Source organism: Oncorhynchus clarkii, chromosome 6 (assembly GCF_045791955.1).
Source record: "Oncorhynchus clarkii lewisi isolate Uvic-CL-2024 chromosome 6, UVic_Ocla_1.0, whole genome shotgun sequence".
NCBI lineage: Eukaryota > Metazoa > Chordata > Actinopteri > Salmoniformes > Salmonidae > Oncorhynchus > Oncorhynchus clarkii.
This window is the reverse complement of record NC_092152.1, coordinates 18,529,277-18,552,182: the sequence shown is the minus strand read 5'-3', so window position 1 is coordinate 18,552,182 and position 22,906 is coordinate 18,529,277. Positions and strand designations below refer to the sequence as shown.

The following is a 22,906-nucleotide window of genomic DNA, read 5'->3' as shown; positions in this document are numbered from 1 at the left end:
CATACCTGTATACGGGTTCAAAATGGCAGATTTGGACACTAATAAGTTTGAACGTAGTGGCTGTCATTACACTGGGGTCTAGGGTTTCCAGAGCTCTGGCTCTGCTCTTCACAGTGTGGGTTTTCAATGACAGCCATTCTGAACTTGAGCAACGAGCGCGACAAGATGATTCTCTGATCACTCATGCTAATTGGGAAACCTTTGCTAATTTTTTGTTGTCAAAGAGAGGGGAAATGCTGTAAATTAAGATGACTATGTATTTTGAAAGATGAGACGCAAGCCAAACACCCATGAGTCCAAATATGCTCTTCTCATTTCCGTCTCATAAAACTAATGTCCTATACAGTGTCAATGTTTATGATCACTGTATTTGATGTACAGTTACAAGACAACATGGCGTCATACACTGGGTTGTTCTGAACAGAATGAGTCTATGTTTTTTATTGTGAAGAAGATTTGCTGTGGCACTCGCACCTGAATGCAATCAGGACTCCTTTCTTTTTTGGGTGTGATCATTTTTTACAATTCAAAGCATCCACATACAAACGACTACATACAGATGTACACAAGCATCCCCAATATCACCCCTTCCCAGATCCACCTGCTCACACCCCCATCTCCAGCCCGCATCCCTTTCCTCCACATGGCCTGAAACTACACATTTTGTTTCTTTCCGTCGCACACACACTTTCAACATTTAGATCATTTAAGCATGACTCCTTTCTATTCACACTAAAATGATCTGTTTCTCTGAATTACCTTGCGAAAGCCTAAAACTGTAATATTATATTTTGTAATTTAGCTAGTCATGTTGGCAATAGACCCTTTTCCAGTACACGACCCACTGACGTCAGGTACAGATACCCGCCACTCTTGGAGGCTGTAAGAAAGCCATCGCCAGCTGCGCCCATTCAACATCGCCTAGATCTATGTTTTTATTACTTCTAAACTAAATAACTTTTGGGGGTTTCTCATATGCTTACAGTGATGTTTTAATTCTTGCTTGAACAGTCACTTAGATTATATTTGTTTGTGGTCTTTGCAAAATAATTATTTTGGATGCTGCAGTTGTTAGCTAGAATGCTAACCCTCATTGATATAGGCTGTAGCAAAAGCTAGCCAAAGAGCCATTTTACTGCTTGAAGTTTAAATGTTTTTAAAGTATAATGGTATAATAATAGTACTGTATAGTTGAAGACTCTTTCAGTCATAAGTGCAGAACTGTGTACACGTTGGAGAAGTGTGTGTCCACTTGGAGAGACAAGTTACTCCTCTCACTTAAACCCTTGTCATTGTTTTGTCTCATGTTGCACCTACCCTACATTATCCAGAAATATTCTTATCATGTTACTGAATGTATCCAGAGTATTTTCAGATTTCGTTATCAACAAATGCGGTAAAGTACAGTAAATGTAAAATGCACATAAAATCAACAGTGTAGTATTTGGATTCAGTCTTGTCAGGTGAACTGTTGTGTACTCACCTTTGGTCTAATCATTTTCCCACGGTCTCCAAACTGTTCCTTTTCAATTGCTACCATGGTTATGCATATGCTTCTCATATTTCTTAATTTTGCCCTGTCCATATAGGCCAATTCCCACAACTGTAAAGAGTTAATTAAATGTAAAAAAAAAGTAGTAGTTGTTGTATTCAATCGTCTTTGCCCACATGTATGGGCCATTTGGTTTGCGTAAAGGTTGAGCTGATGTGATCTGTGTGTGTTCCAGGTTTGAGTACGACCTGGTCCTAAACTCCGACATCAACAGTAACCACTACCACCAGTGGTTCTACTTTGAGGTGAGCGGCATGCGCGTGGGAGCCCCCTATCGCTTCAACATCATCAACTGTGAAAAGTCAAACAGCCAGTTCAACTACGGTAAGTGACTGACTGACTCACTGACTTGGTCATTTTTGTTGCATTATTTAGTCAATGATGTTTGGCAAAGCTTCTGTGTTTTCGAAAGAAATGCTAGTTCAGTTTTCTGTGTGTATGGTATTAACGTCTCCTTGGTACTGTCTTCAGGTATGCAGGTTCTAATGTACTCTGTACAGGAGGCCATTAGCGGCAGGCCCCGTTGGGTTCGCACCGGAACAGACATATGTTACTACAAGTAGGTGTGACTGTCCTCCCTCACCCCGCCAGCAGAGGCAGTAATCCCACAGCCCACCGGACAAGTAGTGTACCTGTCAGGAGAAATGAGCCCCGTTCCAATACTTTAGAAATGCATCCTTCCGACCTGTACCTTGAAGTAACCCCAGATCTAAATTGATTAGTGTGGTGAAAGTAATAGGGCTGTAACTTTGCTTTCACTTATAAACTCAGCAAAAAAAGAAACGTCCGTTTTTCAGGACCCTGTCTTTCAAAGATCATTCGTAAAAATCCAAATAACTTCACAGATCTTCATTGTAAAAGGTTTAAACACTGTTTCCCATGCTTGTTCAATGAACCATAAACAATGAATGAACATGCTCCTGTGGAACGGTCGTTAAGACACTAACAGCTTACAGACGGTAGGCAATTAAGGTCACAGTTATGTAAACTTAGGACACTAAAGAGGCCTTTCTACTGACTCTGAAAAACCCTGAAAGATGCCCAGGTTCCCTGCTCATCTGCGTGAACATGCTTTAGGCATGCTGCAAGGAGGCATGAGGACTGCAGCTGTGGCCAGGGCAATATATTGCAATGTTCGTACTGTGAAACGCCTAAGATGGTGCTACAGGGAGACAGGACGGACAGCTGATCGTCCTCGCAGTGGCAGACCACGTGTAACGACACCTGCACAGGATCGGTACATCCGAACATCACCCCTGCGGGACAGGTACAGGATGCGACGGTGCTACAGGGAGACAGGACGGACAGCTGATTGTCCTCGCAGTGGCAGACCACGTGTAACAACACCTGCACAGGATCGGTATATCTGAACATCACACCTGCGGGACAGGTACAGGATGGCAACAACAACTGCCCGTGTTACACCAGGAATGCACAATCCCTTCATCATTGCTCAGACTGTCCGCAATAGGCTGAGAGAGGCTGGACTGAGGGCTTGTAGGCCTGTAGTAGGCAGGTCCTCACCAGACATCTCCGGCAACATCGCCTATGGGCACAAACCCACCGTCGTTGGACCAGACAGGACTGGCAATAAGTGCTCTTCACCGGCGAGTCGCGCTTTTGTCTCACCATTGATGATGGTCAGATTCGCGTTTATCGTCGAAGGAATGAGTGTTACACCGAGGCCTGTACTCTGGAGCGGGATCGATTTGGGGGTGGAGGGTCCGTCATGGTCTGGGGAGGTGTGTCACAGCATCATCGGACTGAGCTTGTTGTCATTGCAGGCAATCTCAACGCTTTGCGTTACAGGGAAGACATCCTCCTCCCTCATGTGTTACCCTTCCTGCAGGCTTATCCTGACATGACCCTCCAGCATGACAATGCCGGATCTCAATTCCATTGAGCACGTCTGGGACCTGTTGGATTGGAGGGTGAGGGTTAGGGCCATTCCCCCCAGAAATGTCTGGGGGCTTGCAGGTGCCTTGGTGTAAGAGTAGGGTAACATCTCACAGCAAGACCTGGCAATTCTGGTGCTGTCCATGAGGAGGAGATGCACTGCAGTACTTAATGCAGCTGGTGGCCACATCAGATACTTACTGTTACTTTTGATTTTGACCCCCCTTTGTTCAGGGACACATTATTCAATTTCTGTTAATCACATGTCTGTGGAACTTGTTCAGTTTATGTCTCAGTTGTTGAATCTTGTTATGTTCATACAAATATTTACACATGTTAAGTTTGCTGAAAATAAACGCAGTTGACAGTGAGAGGATGTTTCTTTTTTTGCTAGTTTAGGTCTGTGCTTACCTCAAGGAAGCGAGGAAGGAAGGGTGCATTTTGTAGTTACGTTTTTGAACAGGGCCATGAAATAGGTTACTTGTTGGTCACTTCCGTAGATACTGGTGTCATGTGAATGTGTTTCTGTATGTTATTGTATCAAGCTTTTGTGAACTTCTCAACATCCTTTTACCTAGAAACCACTTCTCTAGGAGCTCGATAGCAGCAGGTGGTCAGAAGGGGAAGTCCTACTACACCATGACCTTCAGCATGACCTTCAACCACAAGGACGATGTCTGCTACTTCGCTTACCACTACCCTTACACCTACTCGACTCTAAAGGTACTGTATACCACTACACCTACTCTACTCTAAAGGTACTGTATATCACTACCCTTACACCTACTGTAAAGGTACTGTATATCACTACCCTTACACCTACTCTAAAGGTACTGTATATCACTACCCTTACACCTACTCTAAAGGTACTGTATACCCTTACACCTACTCTACTCTAAAGGTACTGTATACCACTACCCTTACACCTACTCGACTCTAAAGGTACTGTATACCACTACACCTACTCTAAAGGTACTGTATACCACTACACCTACTCGACTCCACAGGTACTGTATACCACTACACCTACACTACTCCACAGGTACTGTATACCACTACACCTACTTTAATTTAAAGGTACTGTATACCACTACACCTACACCTACTCTAAAGGTACTGTATACCACTACACCTACTCTAAAGGTACTGTATACCACTACACCTACTCTAAAGGTACTGTATACCACTACACCTACTCTACTCTAAAGGTACTGTATACCACTACACCTACTCTACTCTAAAGGTACTGTATACCACTACACCTACTCTAAAGGTACTGTATACCACTACACCTACTCTAAAGGTACTGTATACCACTACACCTACTCTACTCTAAAGGTACTGTATATCACTACTCTAAAGGTACTGTATACCACTACACCTACACTACTCTAAAGGTACTGTATACCACTACACCTACTCTACTCCATAGGTACTGTATACCACTACACCTACACTACTCCATAGGTACTGTATACCACTACACCTACACTACTCTAAAGGTACTGTATACCACTACACCTACACTACTCCATAGGTACTGTATACCCCTACACCTACACTACTCCACAGGTACTGTATACCACTACACCTACTTTAATCTAAAGGTACTGTATACCACTACACCTACTCTACTCTAAAGGTACTGTATACCACTACACCTACTCTACTCTAAAGGTACTGTATATCACTACTCTAAAGGTACTGTATACCACTACACCTACACTACTCTAAAGGTACTGTATACCACTACACCTACACTACTCCATAGGTACTGTATACCACTACACCTACTCTACTCTAAAGGTACTGTATACCACTACACCTACACTACTCTAAAGGTACTGTATACCACTACACCTACTCTAAAGGTACTAGATACCACTACACCTACTCTACTCCATAGGTACTGTATACCACTACACTACTCTAAAGGTACTGTATACCACTACACCTACACTACTCTAAAGGTACTGTATACCACTACACCTACACTACTCTAAAGGTACTGTATACCACTACACCTACTCTACTCTAAAGGTACTGTATACCACTACACCTACACTACTCTAAAGGTGCTGTATACCACTACACCTACACTACTCTAAAGGTACTGTATACCACTACACCTACACTACTCTAAAGGTACTGTATACCACTACACCTACTCTACTCTAAAGGTACTGTATACCACTACACCTACTCTAAATGTACTGTATACCACTACACCTACTCTAAAGGTACTGTATACCACTACACCTACTCTACTCTAAAGGTACTGTATATCACTACACCTACTCTACTCTAAAGGTACTGTATATCACTACACCTACACTACTCTAAAGGTACTGTATACCACTACACCTACACTACTCTAAAGGTGCTGTATACCACTACACCTACACTACTCTAAAGGTACTGTATACCACTACACCTACACTACTCTAAAGGTACTGTATACCACTACACCTACTCTACTCTAAAGGTACTGTATACCACTACACCTACTCTAAATGTACTGTATACCACTACACCTACTCTAAAGGTACTGTATACCACTACACCTACTCTACTCTAAAGGTACTGTATATCACTACACCTACACTACTCTAAAGGTACTGTATACCACTACACCTACACTACTCTAAAGGTACTGTATACCACTACACCTACACTACTCCATAGGTACTGTATATCACTACACCTACACTACTCTAACAGTTTCATTAAAAAGTATTTGCCCCTTTTTCTGATTTACTTTATTTGTGCATATTTTCCACACTGAATGTTATCAGATCTTCAACCAAAACGTGATATTAGATAAAGGGGATCTGAGTGAACAAATAACACAAAAATGTGATACTTATTTCATGTATTTTAAGAAACAAAGTTATGCAACACCCAATGCTCCTGTGTGAAAAATTAATTGCCCCCTTTCAGTAACACAGGTTTTGCCACCTTTAGCTACAATAACTGCAACAAACACTTCCTATAGTTGTTGATCACTCTCACATCACTGTGGAGTAATGTTGTCCCACTCCTCCATGCAGAACTTCTGTAACTCCACGACATTTGTGGGTTTCAAGCATAAACTGCTCATTTCAGGTCCTGCCACATCTCCATTGGTTTTAGGTATGGACATTTTCCAAAACTTTACATTTGTTGCTCTTCAGCCATTTTGATGTAGACTTGCTTTGGTTCATTGTCTTGCTGCATGACCCAGCTGCCCTTCAGCTTCAGCTCACCAATGGATGGCCTGTAGAATAAAAGACTGAATCTCTCCATTACACTCTTGATTTTATGTGAATGTTATATTTACTGTACTTTTTGCTGCATTTGTTGATAACGAAATCTGAAAATACTCTGGATACATTCAGTAACATTATAAGAATATTTCTGGGGCCTCCCGGGTGGCGCAGTGGTTAAGGGCGCTGTACTGCAGCGCCATCAGAGTCCCTGGGTTCGCGCCCAGGCTCTGTCGTAACCGGCCGCGACCGGGAGGTCCGTGGGGCGACGCACAATTGGCCTAGCGTCGTCCGGGTTAGGGAGGGATTGGTCGGTAGGGATCTCCTTGTCTCATCGCGCACCAGCGACTCCTGTGGCGGGCCGGGTGCAGTGCGCGCTAGCCAAGGTTGCCAGGTGCACGGTGTAGCCTCCGACACATTGGTGCGGCTGGCTTCCGGGTTGGATGTGCGCTGTGTTAAGAAGCAGTACGGCTGGTTGGGTTGTGTATCGGAGGACGCATGACATTCAGCCTTCGTCTCTCCCGAGCCCGTACGGGAGTTGTAGCAATGAGACAAGATAGTAGCTACTACAACAATTGGACACCACGAAATTGGGGTAAAGGGTAAAAAAAAGGGTAAAAAAAAATGTAAATTAAAAAAAGAATATTTCTGGATAATGTGGGGTGCAACATGAGACAAAACAAATGACAAGGGTTTGAGTGAGAGGAATAACTGGTGTCTCTAATTGGACACACACTTCTCCAACGTGTACACAGTTCCTAAGTCATTTCAATGCACTTTTATGATTCAAAGAAGAAGAAGAGTCTTCAACTCTTGTGCTATTTTTGTGCTATTTTGAGTTCTCCTAACTGTGCTGTTTGGAACAGAACCCTGCATCCCCGCCCTCACACAATTACTGTTGTTTAACCAATCCATTTATAAATCAAACTTTTGGTTACTGGCCCAACACTCCTGGGCGGCATGCACGCTAGGGTGCATGCCGCCCAGCCAGCATAGCACTACCCCTACTGTACTCTAAAGGTATAAAAGATAAATCAACTCTTTAAAAAACTAAAGTTTCACTGTTTTGATGTTTGCGCAACAGAGCTCCACCGTTGTGTAAAGCCTTCTTACGTCTGTGTTCCTGCCCAGATGCACCTGCAGAAGCTAGAGGCGCTGAGGACCCCTCAGACCTACCTGCGCGAAGACGTCCTGTGTGAGACTCTGGGGGGCAATAGCTGCCCCCTCCTCACCATCACGGCCATGCCCGAGTCCACCAGCAATGACCAGATCTGCCAGTTCAGTGAGTACTGACTGACCACTGACTACTGAGGTAGGAACACTGACCTGAACTGAGTTAAAGATATCACTGTCTGTCAGATAATTGTCTCCTCCTTCTCTGGGGGGGTGTGTGTGCTGCTGAGTGTATTTCTATGTACTGTGTGATGTGTGTGTGTCCAGGGAACCGTCCGCTGGTGTTCCTGTCATCGCGGGTGCACCCAGGGGAGACCAACGCCAGCTGGGTGATGAAGGGCACCCTGGAGTTCCTGATGGGTAGCAGCCCCCTGGCACACAGTCTCAGGGAGGCCTACATCTTCAAGATAGTCCCCATGCTCAACCCTGACGGAGTGGTCAACGGCAAGTAAGTGTACACACACACACAATGCGCGTATGAACATGTGCGCACACATACGCGAACACACACACACAACCAATACTATATTGCAGACACGTGCGCACACAAACTCAAGTTCTCTTTTTCTCATTCCATTTCTCCCGCCCCTCCCTCCAGTCACCGTTGTTCTCTGAGCGGGGAGGATCTGAACCGACAGTGGCAGAACCCCAGTCCTGAGCTGCATCCTACCATCTACCACACTAAGAGCCTGCTGCAGTACCTCGCTGCCATCCAGAGGGCGCCATTGGTGAGCCCCACGGTTGATTACCGTACCCACCATATGTGCCATAGCCCGACACCCTTACAGCGCTGGTCGCACGTGGCTAACTCTGTCACGCTAACCATTTCCCTAGCCATTACCTTAACCTTTTCTCTTTCCCTAACAGTCATGGCAGGAAAGCCAGGTTGATGAAGTTTGATTGTCTTCATACATTCACAATCTCTGTCCCCTTCCCTGTGTGTCTGTCCTCTCCTTCCCTGTGTGTCTGTCCTCTCCTTCCCTGTGTGTCTGTCCTCTCCTTCCCTGTGTGTCTGAGTCTTCTCCTTCCCTGTGTTTCTGACTCCTCTCCTTCCCTGTGTGTCTGACTCCTCTCCTTCCCTGTGTGTCTGACTCCTCTCCTTCCCTGTGTGTCTGACTCCTCTCCTTCCCTGTGTGTCTGACTCCTCTCCTTCCCTGTGTGTCTGACTCCTCTCCTTCCATGTGTGTCTGACTCCTCTCCTTCCCTGTGTGTCTGAGTCTTCTCCTTCCCTGTGTGTCTGAGTCTTCTCCTTCCCTGTGTGTCTGAGTCCTCTCCTTCCCTGTGTGTCTGAGTCCTCTCCTTCCCTCTGCTATGTAGGTGTTCTGTGACTACCACGGTCACTCCCGGAAGAAGAACGTGTTTATGTACGGTTGCAGTTTGAAGGAGACTGTATGGGAGACCAACATCAGTGCTACATCCTGTGAGCTACATGAAGACCTTGGTTATAGGGTGAGAACACACACACACACACACCTAGGGCTGTGACGGTCATAGAATTTTGGATGACAGTAATTGGCCAGTCAAATAACTGCGGTCTCCGTAATTACCGTTTGGGGTGCATTTTCTCCTCCGGTCCTGACTGCATGTGCTGCCATAGAAATAGAAGGAATAGAACGGGCGTCCCCATTCAAGTGAATGATTGCATAATGGGTGGGACTGGCGGCCTTTGCAAGTGTACATAGGAGCAAAGCAGGGAGCGTACCCATTAATATGTGTTGGGATTTGTTGATTCAACTGACATTACAAAAAATACATTCCATTGCATGAGCCACATCCGTTATCACAATTTTAATGAACATTCTACATTACCATGGAAATGATTGCATCACAATACCAGGCAGCCATTGCGAGTGTACCCATGACTTTACCAGTCAAATTTTCAGGGTTAGACGTTCCAAGCCCATTCTATTGATTCTATTTCTATGCTTTGCTACAACACGCTGCTTGTTTCAGAAAGGAGCAACAAAGTTTCATCACCTTGTTAAAGTCCATGTCACCACAGAAACAGAGTCAACCGCACAAATGCTCGGTAATTGTGCCAGCCCTACACACACACACACTATCTTCCCTTATGTTCGTCAAGGTATTAAGGCTCTGGCTCAGAAACATATTACTTGCATTTAGCCAATGAACCCCTGATGATAAATCAGAACAGATTACCATCAGTACAGCTGTGATCCCTCTTATAGGAATCTCTGGATATGCTTTCCACATTTTTCATGGAATTTTCATGGCTGTACAATTTATCTCAGGTCAACTCAGCAACAATATCTCTCAAATAATTTGCATACAGGGAGACATCAGGCCACCTGGAAACAATGCGGACACAGTGTATAGTTACACACACACACCGACTGTTTCTCTTTTAGATCCTCTCACGTACATCCATCCACAGGCATGCCCTCATTGTCTATTGTCTATGGGTGTTGAGCTCAAACTCTTCCCCCGTACTCCGTCCCTCAGACTCTGCCTAAGATCCTGTCCCAGATGGCACCGGCCTTCAGCATGGCCAGCTGTAGCTTTGTGGTGGAGCGCTCCAAGGAGGCCACGGCCCGCGTGGTGGTGTGGAGGGAGATCGGAGTCCAGCGCAGCTACACCATGGAAAGCACACTCTGCGGCTGTGACCAGGGCAAATACAAGGTGGGGTGGGTGTGTGTGTGCCGATACAGCCTGGTGTGTGTGTGTGGACTAACAACCAGCAGGGGGAGCTATAGTCCTGTAAATCATACTGTCAGTGACTAAAAGCAGCATCATCGGGCTTATTATGTCATATCCACTAAACACGGGACAGAACTGTGTGTGTGTGGTTTTACTGTCCCTGTGGGGACCAGAAGTCCTCACAAGGCTAGTAAAACATGCGCCTGTCCCCACAAGGAAAATGGCAATTTTAGGCTTTGGGTTACAATTAGTGTTAGGGAAAATTGGGTTATGAATGGGAATCAACTGTTTGGTCTCCACTAGGAAGGTAGAAAAAACACAATTGAGTGTACCGATGTTCTGCCTGTCAGTCAGTGAGTGCAGAAACCTCTGGCAGCTCCTAGCCCTCTCAGCACTGGAGTTGCCAATGTCAACATCTGCAGAGCCCAGGGGTAGGCTAGGGTTGCCAGTTTGGTACGGTCCCTTTCTCTCATCCTTCCTGATTGGGTTATGTATTTATGGGGAAATTGTTTGGACAGATGTCAGAAGACAGAAGCCCATTTTGTTGACGTTCTATTTGTCATGCTCGTGCCAAGCCAGTGTCCTCTTTATTTCTTTTTTACATGTATTTAACTTGGCAAGTCAGTTAAGAACAAATTGTTATTTTCAATGACGGCCAAGGAACAGTGGCAGTTACATATTAACTGCCTTGTTCAGGGGCAGAACGACAGATTTTTACCTTGTCAGCTCGGGGATTTGATCTTGCAACCTTTCGGTTACTGGCCCAACGCTCTAACCACTCGGCTACCTGCCTCTGCTCTGAATCACAATGCTCCACAACACAACCATTTTACTGTAAGCCCACTGTAGACTTGAGATTGCGCATGGGACAGACGTGTGTGTGTGTGTGTGTGCGTGCGTGCGTGCGTGCGTGCGTGCGTGCGTGCGCGCGCGTGCGTGCGTGATGTTTTTAAGTGTAAATAATACAGCGCTGACTTCATTTAGAGGACTGGTCGATTGTTTGGTCGATAGGCTGTTGGTCGACCGAGATTTCTTAAGTCGAGCGGTAGCAAAAAATAATAATTAATGGTGTACAAGACACCTGTCTGATTGGCGCCTGTCTGAGTGGACTAATCCACTGTGGAGGCCGTAGGGATGGCACAGTCCATCACTTGTAAGACGTGCAACTGACATTGTATATGGTTATATTACATAAGAACAATGGTGCAACACTAATAAAAAATATTATTTTATAACAGATGCACTTTCTCCCGCGTTAGTTAATGGTCGCTGTCCATGGTTTTGAAACACATCAGTGCGCTGTTGAATTGGCGCCTTTTCCTAGACCATGTTGCTATGTATACAATAGCAAGGTTAACCAGCATATTGGTGTTGAGAACAATGCAGTGGAGGCAGCAGCAGAGTTCGAAAACAGCCCTTGCCTTAATTGTCTAGGAAAAGTGAGGAGAGAAGAAACCCCAACTTTATTAGGTCTATAATCAATAGCCTAACTGTTAAATGTGCCTGGCTTTATAAATCATCCCTACTGTATATAACTAGCTACAGACATATGACAGATCCTGCTTGAGTGTTTGTTTAATAGCCTACTGATTCAGTGAGTGCCAAGCCTCACGCAACCACAACATGTCGGATCAACAATTTAACAAATTTGGCTGTTTTTTAATCTTCGCTATTCTGTAATAAATGCGTTACACTTTTTTCCCCATTAGAACAGCCTTTGATATGATTTATAATTGATTTAAAAATAATAACCCTCCTTTTTCTTGATCTCCTTATTGTTATTCTTATGATCATAATTCAACTAATAAGTAATGTCATTATCATTAGTAGGATCGGCATAGCAACCTTTAATAACCACCTTGATGCTGGAGGCCAAAGACCACATCCTGTATAGTCTTAATACCGTAACTTACTTCGGCCTATATTTCAACTTTTTATAGGCTACAGTACTGTATCAATCATTCATTTGTTCATGTCATCTCACAGCATATGAGTCATTCATGATTTGAAATGCAATTAAGCATTTTAGTTTTTAAATAAAATAATAAAGCCACTTGAATAATTAGCGTAAACAAACTGTTCCATTTCAGAAATTGCATTCACGAATGAATGCAACAGTTTTTAGTCTTTGCTGTAATAAATGCTCCACAAAAAAACGTGCTTATAATTGATTTAGTGTTTACATTGTTCCAAACGGTCAGAAAAATGATATTCTAATATAACAGCACCTGTTTGGCACACATAATATGCAGGCAGACCTTGCTCCTTACCTTCTTGTTCTTGATCTCCAGTATTTTCCACAAATAGTCAAATTTATACCACACATCTGACTGGGGTGACAGAGACAATTGGGTGCTAATCACACAGTCACTCGCTGTCTTTTTTAATTTTTTACACAGCTCAGCAAGTCTTCGTCTGGCCCAGTACAATCAAATCAATTGCAGTCGGACTCCATTTAGTAATTTGTGTCTTAATTATTTAATCAAAGAGTGCGCTGAAAGCATCTGACAAGTTCAGTGCATATATTTGATTTGATTTAAAACACAGGATCTATCTATATATGGAAAATATACGTTTTAAAATGGAAGAACTCTCGGTCAACCAAGAGTTTTTTTTAGTCGGGGACAGCCCTAAAATAATATGTGTGTGCACTGAGTATGCATGCTTGTGTATGTTTATATAATGTTTGTACAGTAAGTGATTGTGTGTGTGTCCAGGGTCTTCAGATAGGCACCAGAGAGCTAGAGGAGATGGGAGCCCAGTTCTGTGTGGCTCTGCTAAGACTGAAGAGACTAACTTCCCCCCTGAAGCTGAGGAACCACGCACACCTGCTGGATGTCGAGAGTGACCTTACGGAGACACGCTGCAAAGGCTCCAGGTCAGACACACACCCCCTCACCAGGTCACTCACTCACACGCACACTTAGACACGCTCACACTTACCAGGTCACACACACAATCCCACTTACCAACAATAAACCATACATGGCACACTAGTTTGAGAGTTGCAGCATGGCCAACACTCAGGACAGTAGTGTAGCTGCACCGTCCGCTGTCATCCTCAGAATCCTCATGACATTTAAATGTGGCTTTTAACAAATCTCCTCTTGCATTTATTGATTTATCCATGTATAATTAATGTATTTACAGTGCATTAGGAAAGTGTTCAGACCCCTTGACTTTTTCCACATTTTGTTATGTTACAGCCTTATTATAAAATTTATTAAATAGTTGTTTTCCCCTCATCAATCTACACAAAATACCCAATAATGACAAAGTGTTTGTTTGTAAATGTATTAAAAAAAAATGAAAACCACATTTGCGTAAGTATTCAGACCCTTTACTCAGTACTTTGTTGAAGCACCTTTGGCAGCGACTACAGCCTTGAGTCTTCTTGGGTATAATGCTGCAAGCTTGGCACACCAGCATTTGTGGACTTTCCCCCATTCTTCTCTGCAGATCCTCTCAAGCTCTGTCAGGTTGGATTGGGAGGGTCGCTGCATAGCTGTTTCCAGGTCTCTCTAGAGATATTTGATGGGGTTCAAGTCCAGTCTCTGGCTGGTCCACTCAAGGACATTCAGAGACTTGTCCCGAAGCCACTCCTGTGTTGTCTTGGCTGTGTGCTTAGGGTCGTTGTCCTGTTGGGAGGTGAACCTTTGCCTCAGTCTGAGGTCCTGAACACTCTGGAGCAAGTTTTCATCAAGGATCTCTCTGTACTTTGCTCATTTCATCTTTCCCTCGTTCCTCGAGAAACGCTTGGCATTCAGGCCAAAGAATCTTGTTTCTCATGGTCTGAGAGTCCTTTCGATGCCTATTGGCAAACTCTAAGCAGGCTGTCGTGCCTTTTACTGAGGAGTGGCTTCCGTCTGGCCACTACCATAAAGGCTTGATTGGTGGAGTGCTGCAGAGATGGTTGTCCTTCTGGAAGGTTCTCCGATCCCCACGGAGGAACTCTGGAGCTCTGTCAGAGTGACCATCGGATTCTTGGTCACCTCCTTGACCAAGGCCCTTCTCCCTCGATTGCTCAGTTTGGCAAGGCCAGCACTAGGAAGAGTCTTGGTGGTTCCAAACTTCTTCCATTTAAGAATGATGGGAGGGCACTGTGTTCTTGGGGACCTTCAATGCTGCAGAAATGTTTTGGTACCCTTCCCTAGATATGTGCCTCAACACAATCCTGTCTCGGAGCTCTACGGACAATTCCTTCGACCTCATGGCTTGGTTTTTGCTCTGACATGCACTGTTAACTGTGGGACCTTATATAGACAGGTTTGTGCCTTTCCAAATCATGTCCAATCAATTGAATTTACCACAGGTGGACTCCAATCAAGTTGTAGATGATCAATGGAAACAGGATGCATCTGAGCTCAATTTCGAGTCTCAAAGCAAAGGGTCTGAATACTTATGTAAATAAGTTTTAAAAAAATGTTTTATATACATTTTTTTACATACAAAATAAAAAATAAACTGGTTTCGCTTTGTCATTATGGGGTATTGTGTGTAGATTGAGGGAAAAAATGACTTTATTCATTTTAAAACAAGGCTGTAATGTAACAATGTGGAATACTTTCCGAATGCACTGTATTCATTGACTCCCATCAAGTAGCCAGGTTAGAGACCTCAGGGCTTGGCTATAGGCTCATCACAGCTTTATGCTTTTTCTCGTTTAATATTTAATCATCAGACCAATGATATCATAACAATAGGATTGGAATTTTGTGCATGTGCGCGTGTGTTTCTGTGGAAGGCTATTCCCCTTGCAGTCTTCACATTTTTCTGCCATAAAATGTAATCTATAAAGTAATGACATAAGTTTTTTTCCCTACAATCTACACATTTTCAAAGTGAAAGAAGAATTATAAAACATTTTCCAAATGACTAAAAACACAAAATGAGAACATATTGATTGTGTATGTCTTCACACCCCAGAATTAATACATTGGTAGAAGCACCTTTTGCCATTACAGCTGTGAATAATTTACAATAATATTCTACCAACCTTGCACAACTCTCAGGGACATTGTTTTTGTCAACATTGCTAGGTTGTGTAAATCTGTTGGACAAAAAATATAATGTATTCACTTTTTAGATTTCATTTTAAGGCAACAAAATTAGAAGCATATGCAAGGGCTGTATAGATGTTCACTAGGCCCTGTATGTGTACAGTGCATGCACGTGTGTGTGTGTGGCCTTTGTGTGCATGCATGTGTGTGTGTGGCCTTTGTGTGCATGCACGTGTGTGTGTGTGGCCTTTGTGTGCATGCACGTGTGTGTGTGTGTGTGTGTGGCCTTTGTGTGCATGCACGTGTGTGTGTGTGTGGCCTTTGTGTGCATGCACGTGTGTGTGTGTGTGTGGCCTTTGTGTGCATGCACGTGTGTGTGTGTGGCCTTTGTGTGCATGCACGTGTGTGTGTGTGTGTGGCCTTTGTGTGCATGCACGTGTGTGTTTGTGTGGCCTTTGTGTGCATGCACATGTGTGTGTGTGTGTGTGTGTGTGTGTGTGGCATTTGTGTGCATGCATGTGTGTGTGGTGTGTGTGTGTGGCCTTTGTGTGCATGCACGTGTGTGTGTGTGTGGCCTTTGTGTGCATGCACGTGTGTGTGTGTTGCCTTTGTGTGCATGCACGTGTGTGTGTGTGTGTGTGGCCTTTGTGTGAATGCACGTGTGTGTGTTGCCTTTGTGTGCATGCACGTGTGTGTGTGGCCTTTGTGTGCATGCACATGTGTGTGTGTGTGGCCTTTGTGTGCATGCACGTGTGTGTGTGTTGCCTTTGTGTGCATGCACGTGTGTGTGTGTGTGGCCTTTGTGTGCATGCACTTGTGTGTGTGTGTTGCCTTTGTTGTGTGTGTGTGTGTGTGTGTGTGTGTGTGTGTGTGTGTGTGGCCGGTCCGGTGTAAGTGCGGCCCTTGCAGTCTTTCTCTAATGGACTGTAATGGCTCAAGCTCTCTCACTCTGGGATCTTAATACTCCTCTCCAGACAGCACTCTGTCCATCCCATTACAACCCGTCATACCCTCCTCCTAATCCACTTTACCCTTTTCTGGGGCAGAGAGAGGGTTGGGGTGGGGAGCAGGGGTCAATGACTGAACCCCAACCATCCACTGTCTCCACAGGATCCTCTTTCAAAGACCTCACACCATTAAAAACCATTTAAAAAACACTAAAACCACTAAACATCTGAGACATTTATCCATTAAACCACTAAACCAATGCGTAAGAAGAGATGTCTCTATCAAAAACGCAGCACAACTAGTGATTGATTTGATTTTTGTCATTGGGTTTGTATTATTTTACGTGCCTGAACAGTAGTTTTATCTTCTGAATTTCTTTCTGAAATCTTATAAATCATTATACCTCATTTCTGTCCAGACCCGTGGTCAAATATTTGTTTTCTTTCAAATCATTTGGTGGGTGTTTTATGTTAGTCCTATTTCACACATTGAGCCTGCCTAGAATGATGGTCTGTCTGTGTGTTGTGTTGTCAAGCAGCACCCCTAGTACGTACTTGTTGGAGGATGAAGAGGCATCCTTCATGGAGGAGGTGGACTACAGCGCCGAGAGTGGCGACGAACCCGACAACGACCCCAACACCGCCGACCCCCACGACAACCACCTCTCCGACTCCGAGTCCAACAACTATAGAGACTCACTCACCTAGCTCAAACCCCCTGATCACTACCCAACCAGATATCCCCATTTTGCTCTGAAGTTACTTACTCCTCTCCCTCTGGCCTTGGTGCATCATGGATACCACATCCATGCTATATCTGCCTTGCATATCTCATGATAATTTAGAGCGTTATAGAATGAATAGACACGTTAGACAAATAACACAAGTTAACACAAGGGTTTTGTTGCAATGTCGCCATTTGTCATGAAAAGTGTTACACAAAGAGAATTTCTAAATCTCTATTTACGTATGTCTATAGGTAATTCTATGGTTAGACACAAGTTGAGATGGAATGTACACCTTGGTCGTATTTGCATAAATAGTACAGTATGTCTCAATGACCTACTAATAACAGTAGCGCACAATTGGCATACCGGAAAGGTAGTAAGCAAAGTAGAACCATTTGCACATGTAACACATCAACATGCATACCGTACGCATGAACACAGGTACAGGGCAGAAGAAAAGGCACTTTTACAATCCACCTCACAGTAAAAGGTCAAAAGCTCAGGCCAAAACTGACATTGATGTTGTGGATCTGTTTTCTGCTACTGAGAAGTATATGTATTTCTCTAGTCTGCCTGTAAGCTTAGTTGGTTGTCCGTACAATGCAATGGTTCTGAGTTTTAGGAAGGATGGTGCTATCTGGGAGTAGTTTAGACATTTTATTTTTTACTTGTATTTTTTCTAGATGTAAGTAGCTATTAGGTTTTGGTTGTGTTTGTACAGTCGGTGCATGACTATTTTAATGTTATTCTTATTTATTTAGTTTTATTTTATTTGTGAGACGCACCGTGTGTGTGTGTGTGTGTGTGTGTTTAGTAGATGGAAATGCTAGACCACCATAGAACTGGGCAGCCAAACGCTCTGTGTTTGTGAGAGTAAAAAAAGAAAACTGACTAAACCTTTTAATTTGATTGTAACACAAATAAGTTGAAGCTTGCAATGAAATCATGGGAAATAAATGTGAATGTGAAAATATCTGGATCATTTTGCAGTGTATTATTATCCATTTAATCATGTGAATGTTGAGCCCGAGGGTGAGTATTTTGTTTTGAAGGATGTGTTTTGTGTATGTGGTGTATGTGTTTTAGAATTATTATTTTTTTATCTCTATTTTTAGAGGTGTTTGTTGATTCTGTTTGAGTGCAAGTGATGTGTGTGCCCACCGCTAATGTCCCTCTGGCTGTATATGCCAATCTGAGGTCGGACCATTGATACAGAAAGTGGACTCCTCTTTATTTCTGTGCCATTATAGCGTCTGTGATAGCATGGGCAGCACCATTGAGGCTACAACCCATAGGAATCCCCACCCAGTTGACTACTTTAAAATGGCAGAAGCATGGTGGAGGCCCTCTATGGCGCTGCCCATGCTAAAAATACATTTTGACCACTAGAGCCCTCTCATTCTCTATGGGTTAGACAAAGCTTCATGGAGAAGGTTCAAGTTCATCAGGGGACACATGGAGAGAGGGTGGTGTCTCCAAACCAACGACCCACAGACAACCTGGACATTGGACAGAGGGAAATCTAGAATGAAAGGAGTCATTGAAGACAGAGCATATTAATTCATTTGTACAGTGTGCATGTCAATAAATCAGCCAAAGAGCCACCTGTCTGGAGGACATGCAGTCAACCTCTCTCTCTGTCATCGCATTGTGCCGCTGATGGGCAGAGTGACAGCGGAGGAGAAGAGAAAAGCTGCAGGACACTGAGAGAGCCTTGTGTTAGGAGGAGGATTAGTAGTGGAGGAAAATGTTAATCAGAGATGCAGAGCATCAACAGCTCTTTCCTCTTTCAGCCCTACGCCCCACTTCCTGTCTCTGCCTGCCCTCCCCTGTGTCAATCACACGCTCGAAAATGTGGTGAACAAAGAACTAAAAGACGTCTTCCGCCCCCAACCCAATTACAGTTCCGGCTTCTCTCTGTCTGACGATGGGGGGGCATTCAGCTGCTGCCCGAAGATCGCCATGTTCATCACACCCACACACACATCACTTGGGCACCATGCACGGCTTTCAGTCTCACAGTCTCTTATTGGCCTAAGCTGAGGCCCTTACACGACATGGGCAATTAACATAAGTGTCCGTGCCCAACTATATACTTTGTCCCTGCCAAACTGGCCATCAGACCTTCAACATAAGCTTTAAAAAAATCCACACACACACACGTTCTCTCTGACATACTCACATGGGCATAATTGGTTATGTGGAAAGCAGAGCTGACTTCAACCTCACGTTGCCACGGTAACTGTAGACCTATTTTCTAGGACGTGCTTACTCCGGTCCAGCGTGTTATTCATTCAGCCTCTTCACAAATGTTTTTCTTTTCTCTCCATCTACATTCTATCTCCCTCTCCTCCGATGCGATCCCTGTTCACATGCATATGCAAATAAACCCAATTCTCGAGACCAATTAAAATGGGATGTGAATGGAACAGGCCGTGAGTTGTGGTAATGAGATAGGGACGGGGTACAGGCTAGAGCTGGGACGATAAACCGAAAATGATCGACACCGACCATACCGATTAATTATCGCAGGCATTTTGCTGCCATCGTTCATTACGATAAGTAGCCTTTACTAGAGAAATGTGACGTTTGAAATGAATGCAATCAATGCAAATTGTCCGGGTAGCTATTTGGTTAGCTGTTCAGGAGTTTTATGGCTTGGGGGTAGAAGTTTAGAAGCCTTTTGGACCTAGACTTGTGCGGTAGCAGAGAGAACAATCTATGACTAGCTGGAGACTTTGGCAATTTTTAGGGCCTTCCTCTGACACCGCCTGGTATTAGAGGTCCTGGATGGCAGACATTTGGCCCCAGTGATGTACTGGGCCGTACGCACTACCTTCTGTAGTGCCTTGCGGTCAGAGGCCGAGCAGTTGCCATACCAGGCAGTGATGTAACCAGTGCTTTCGATGATGCAGCTGTCAAACTTTTTGAGGATCTGAGGACCCATGCCAAATCTTTTCAGTCTCCTGAGGGGAATAGGCATTGTTGTGCCCTCTTCACAACTGTCTTGGTGTGTTTGAACCATGACAGTTCATTGGGGATGTGGCCACCAAGGAACTTGAAGCGCTCAACCTGCTACACTACACTACAGATGAGAATGGAGGTGTGCTTGGCTCTCCTTTTCCTGTAGTTCACAATCATCTCCTTTGTCTTGATCACGTTGAGGGAGAGGTTGTTATCCTGGCACCACAATGCAAGGTCTCTGAGCTCCCTATAGGCTGTCTCATCGCTGCTCACAGCCCTGAGGGGCCCTCGTGTTGAGGATCAGAGTGGCAGATGTGTTGTTACCAACTCTTACCACCTGGGGGCAGCCTGTCAGGATGTCCAGGATCCAGTTGCAGAGGGAGGTGTTTAGTCCCAGGGTCCTTAGTTTAGTGATTAGCTTTGAGGGCACTATGGTGTTGAACGCTGAGCTGTAGTCAATGAATAGCATTCTCACGTAGGTGTTCCTTTTGTCCAGGTGGGAAAGGGCAGTGTGGAGTGCAATATAGATTGCATCATCTGTGGATCTGTTGGGGCGGTATGCAAATTGGAGTGGGTCTAGGGTTTCTGGGATAGTGGTGTTGATGTGAGCTATGACCAGCCTTTCAAAGCACTTTATGACTACAGACGTGAGTGCTATGGGTCAGTAGTCATTTAGGCAGGTTACCTTAGTGTTCTTGGGCACAGGGACTATCGTGGTGTTCTTGAAGCATGTTGGTATTACAGACTCGGCCAGGGACAGGTTGAAAATGTAAGTGAAGACACTTGCCAGTTGGTCAGCGCATGCTTGAAGTACACGTCCTGGTAACCCTGCGGCCTTGTGAATGTTGACCTGTTTAAAGGTCTTACTCACATCGGCTTTGGAGAGTGTGATCACACAGTCGTCCAGAACAGCTGGTGCTCTCATGAATGTTTCAGCGTTACTCGAAGCGTGCATAGAAGTCTAAGCGCGCCTAGGCCGTCGTTGAAGATAAGAATTTGTTCTTAACTGACTTCCCTAGTTAAATAAAGGTAAATAAAATAAAAAGAGCTGGGGCTCTTTGCTTTCTGTGTCTGTGCATCTCTTTGCTCTCTCTGTCTGTCTCTCTCCCTCTTTCTCCCTCTCTCTCTCTTCCTCTCGCTCGCTCTGTCTCTCTCACTCTGTCTCTCTCTGTCTGTCTCTCTCCCTCTTTCTCCCTCTCTCTCTCTTCCTCTCGCTCGCTCTGTCTCTCTCTGTCTGTCTCTCTCCCTCTTTCTCCCTCTCTCTCTCTTCCTCTCGCTCGCTCTGTCTCTCTCCCTCTTTCTCTCTCGGGCATATCAGGTTGTCATTGTGGGAGAACAGGAAGTGGTGCCCTATAGCCAGAGCTCTCACTGGCCTGGTGATAGACGGGGCAGTTAAAAATAATAACATACAGACTGACATACTGTAGTATTTTTGTGCCCTAGTTTATAACTCTGTTGAAAACAGACTCATGAGACAATGTATTACCCAGGGGCTGGTTATTTATTCTGTAGTCTTTCCAATGTCTAGGGTACCAGAGGTCAAACTCACATTTATGTTTGAGGACAATGTTGAGATGTGAAAGAGTGTGAGTGCCAAAGAGAGAGCGAGGGCGAAGAAAAAGGAACATGTATCCTAAATAGCACATAACGTTCAGAGAACCGTATGTTTTCTTAGAGCTTGGTGAAAGCGTCTTTCTCCTATTATTTTTTTTATTTTTATTTATTTTATTTCACCTTTATTTAACCAGGTAGGCTAGTTGAGAACAAGTTCTCATTTGCAACTGCGACCTGGCCAAGATAAGGCATAGCAGTGTGAACAGACAACACAGATGGTCATTTTGCATACAACCTTCCCACAACTTTCTGGTAAAGGTGCATGATAGTTGCTTGGCTTTGGAATATTTAAGGAAATTGACACAAAAAACTATTTCTTGATATTTCATTACTTTTTTGGTAATGATCTAGAAATGTTTTCCAACTATTTCAAATTAGGGATGTTCTCAAATAGTTCAGAGAACGTTAAGAAACAACGTTCTTCTGTGAGAATTTCAGTACTACACCAGAACGTTTCCTACAGGTTTCCTCATGATTCTATTTAAAGCCATGTTCTCAAATTGTTCAGAGAACGTTAAGAACACTTTCCTTAAAAACCACAAGAAAACTTTAGTAACGTTCAGAGAATGATCTAAGAATGCTATATAAAAACATACATTCCATTCTCAGAACGTTTAAAATAAACGTTCCATTCCCACAACTTCCAAATGTACTAGCTGGGATGTTTGTGATGGAGTGAGTGACTGATGGACATTAGCTGACGACTGACGGGCTAGTCCTATGTCAGCGGGTCCTGCCCAGGTCGACTGGGATGTCGATGGACACCGTCTGAGTTAAAAGCAATAACCTTCAGGTTAAAGCAGGGGGCAAGCAGGCTCCAAGAGAGACACTGGAGCACACACACACACACCCTCTCATGAGCATAGTTAACCTGCGAGCATCTCACTCTCTCTCTCTCACGCTTACACTCACACTGACTCACTCACACTGACTCACTCTCTTACACCCACTCCCACCACCAGCCCTATCAAACATGTGCAAGTCTTTAACTGGCCTGAGAATAACAGGTGAGGGAAGAAGAGCATAGCTGCTGGACATGTGACAGGTGAAAGACACAGGATATTTAGTAAGGAATTACAGAATTGTCAATCAAATAGCTCTTCACTTCCATCACAACAAGTCACAACAA

The 22,906-nt window shown here is 44.2% G+C and overlaps 1 protein-coding gene across 7 annotated transcripts in view; it reads left to right on the top strand.

The window, feature by feature from the left end:
• The window catches only part of LOC139410699 (ATP/GTP binding carboxypeptidase 1), a 53,476-nt gene extending 35,298 nt beyond the window's left edge, over positions 1-18,178 (top strand). For 5 of the 7 annotated variants that reach the window (XM_071156109.1, XM_071156110.1, XM_071156116.1 and 2 more), the window contains 10 exons: positions 1,728-1,876; positions 2,024-2,111; positions 4,027-4,171; positions 7,825-7,975; positions 8,134-8,314; positions 8,465-8,594; positions 9,184-9,315; positions 10,330-10,506; positions 13,242-13,402; positions 17,011-18,172. In XM_071156109.1, the coding sequence (XP_071012210.1) occupies positions 1,728-1,876; positions 2,024-2,111; positions 4,027-4,171; positions 7,825-7,975; positions 8,134-8,314; positions 8,465-8,594; positions 9,184-9,315; positions 10,330-10,506; positions 13,242-13,402; positions 17,011-17,179 (1,483 nt within the window). In that variant the 3' untranslated portion in view covers positions 17,180-18,172. Of the gene's footprint in view, positions 1-1,727; positions 1,877-2,023; positions 2,112-4,026; positions 4,172-7,824; positions 7,976-8,133; positions 8,315-8,464; positions 8,595-9,183; positions 9,316-10,329; positions 10,507-13,241; positions 13,403-17,010 lie in introns of all 7 variants that reach the window. The other 2 variants (XM_071156112.1, XM_071156111.1) reach the window with 1 other exon arrangement.
• The last annotated feature ends 4,728 nt before the right edge of the window (positions 18,179-22,906 follow it).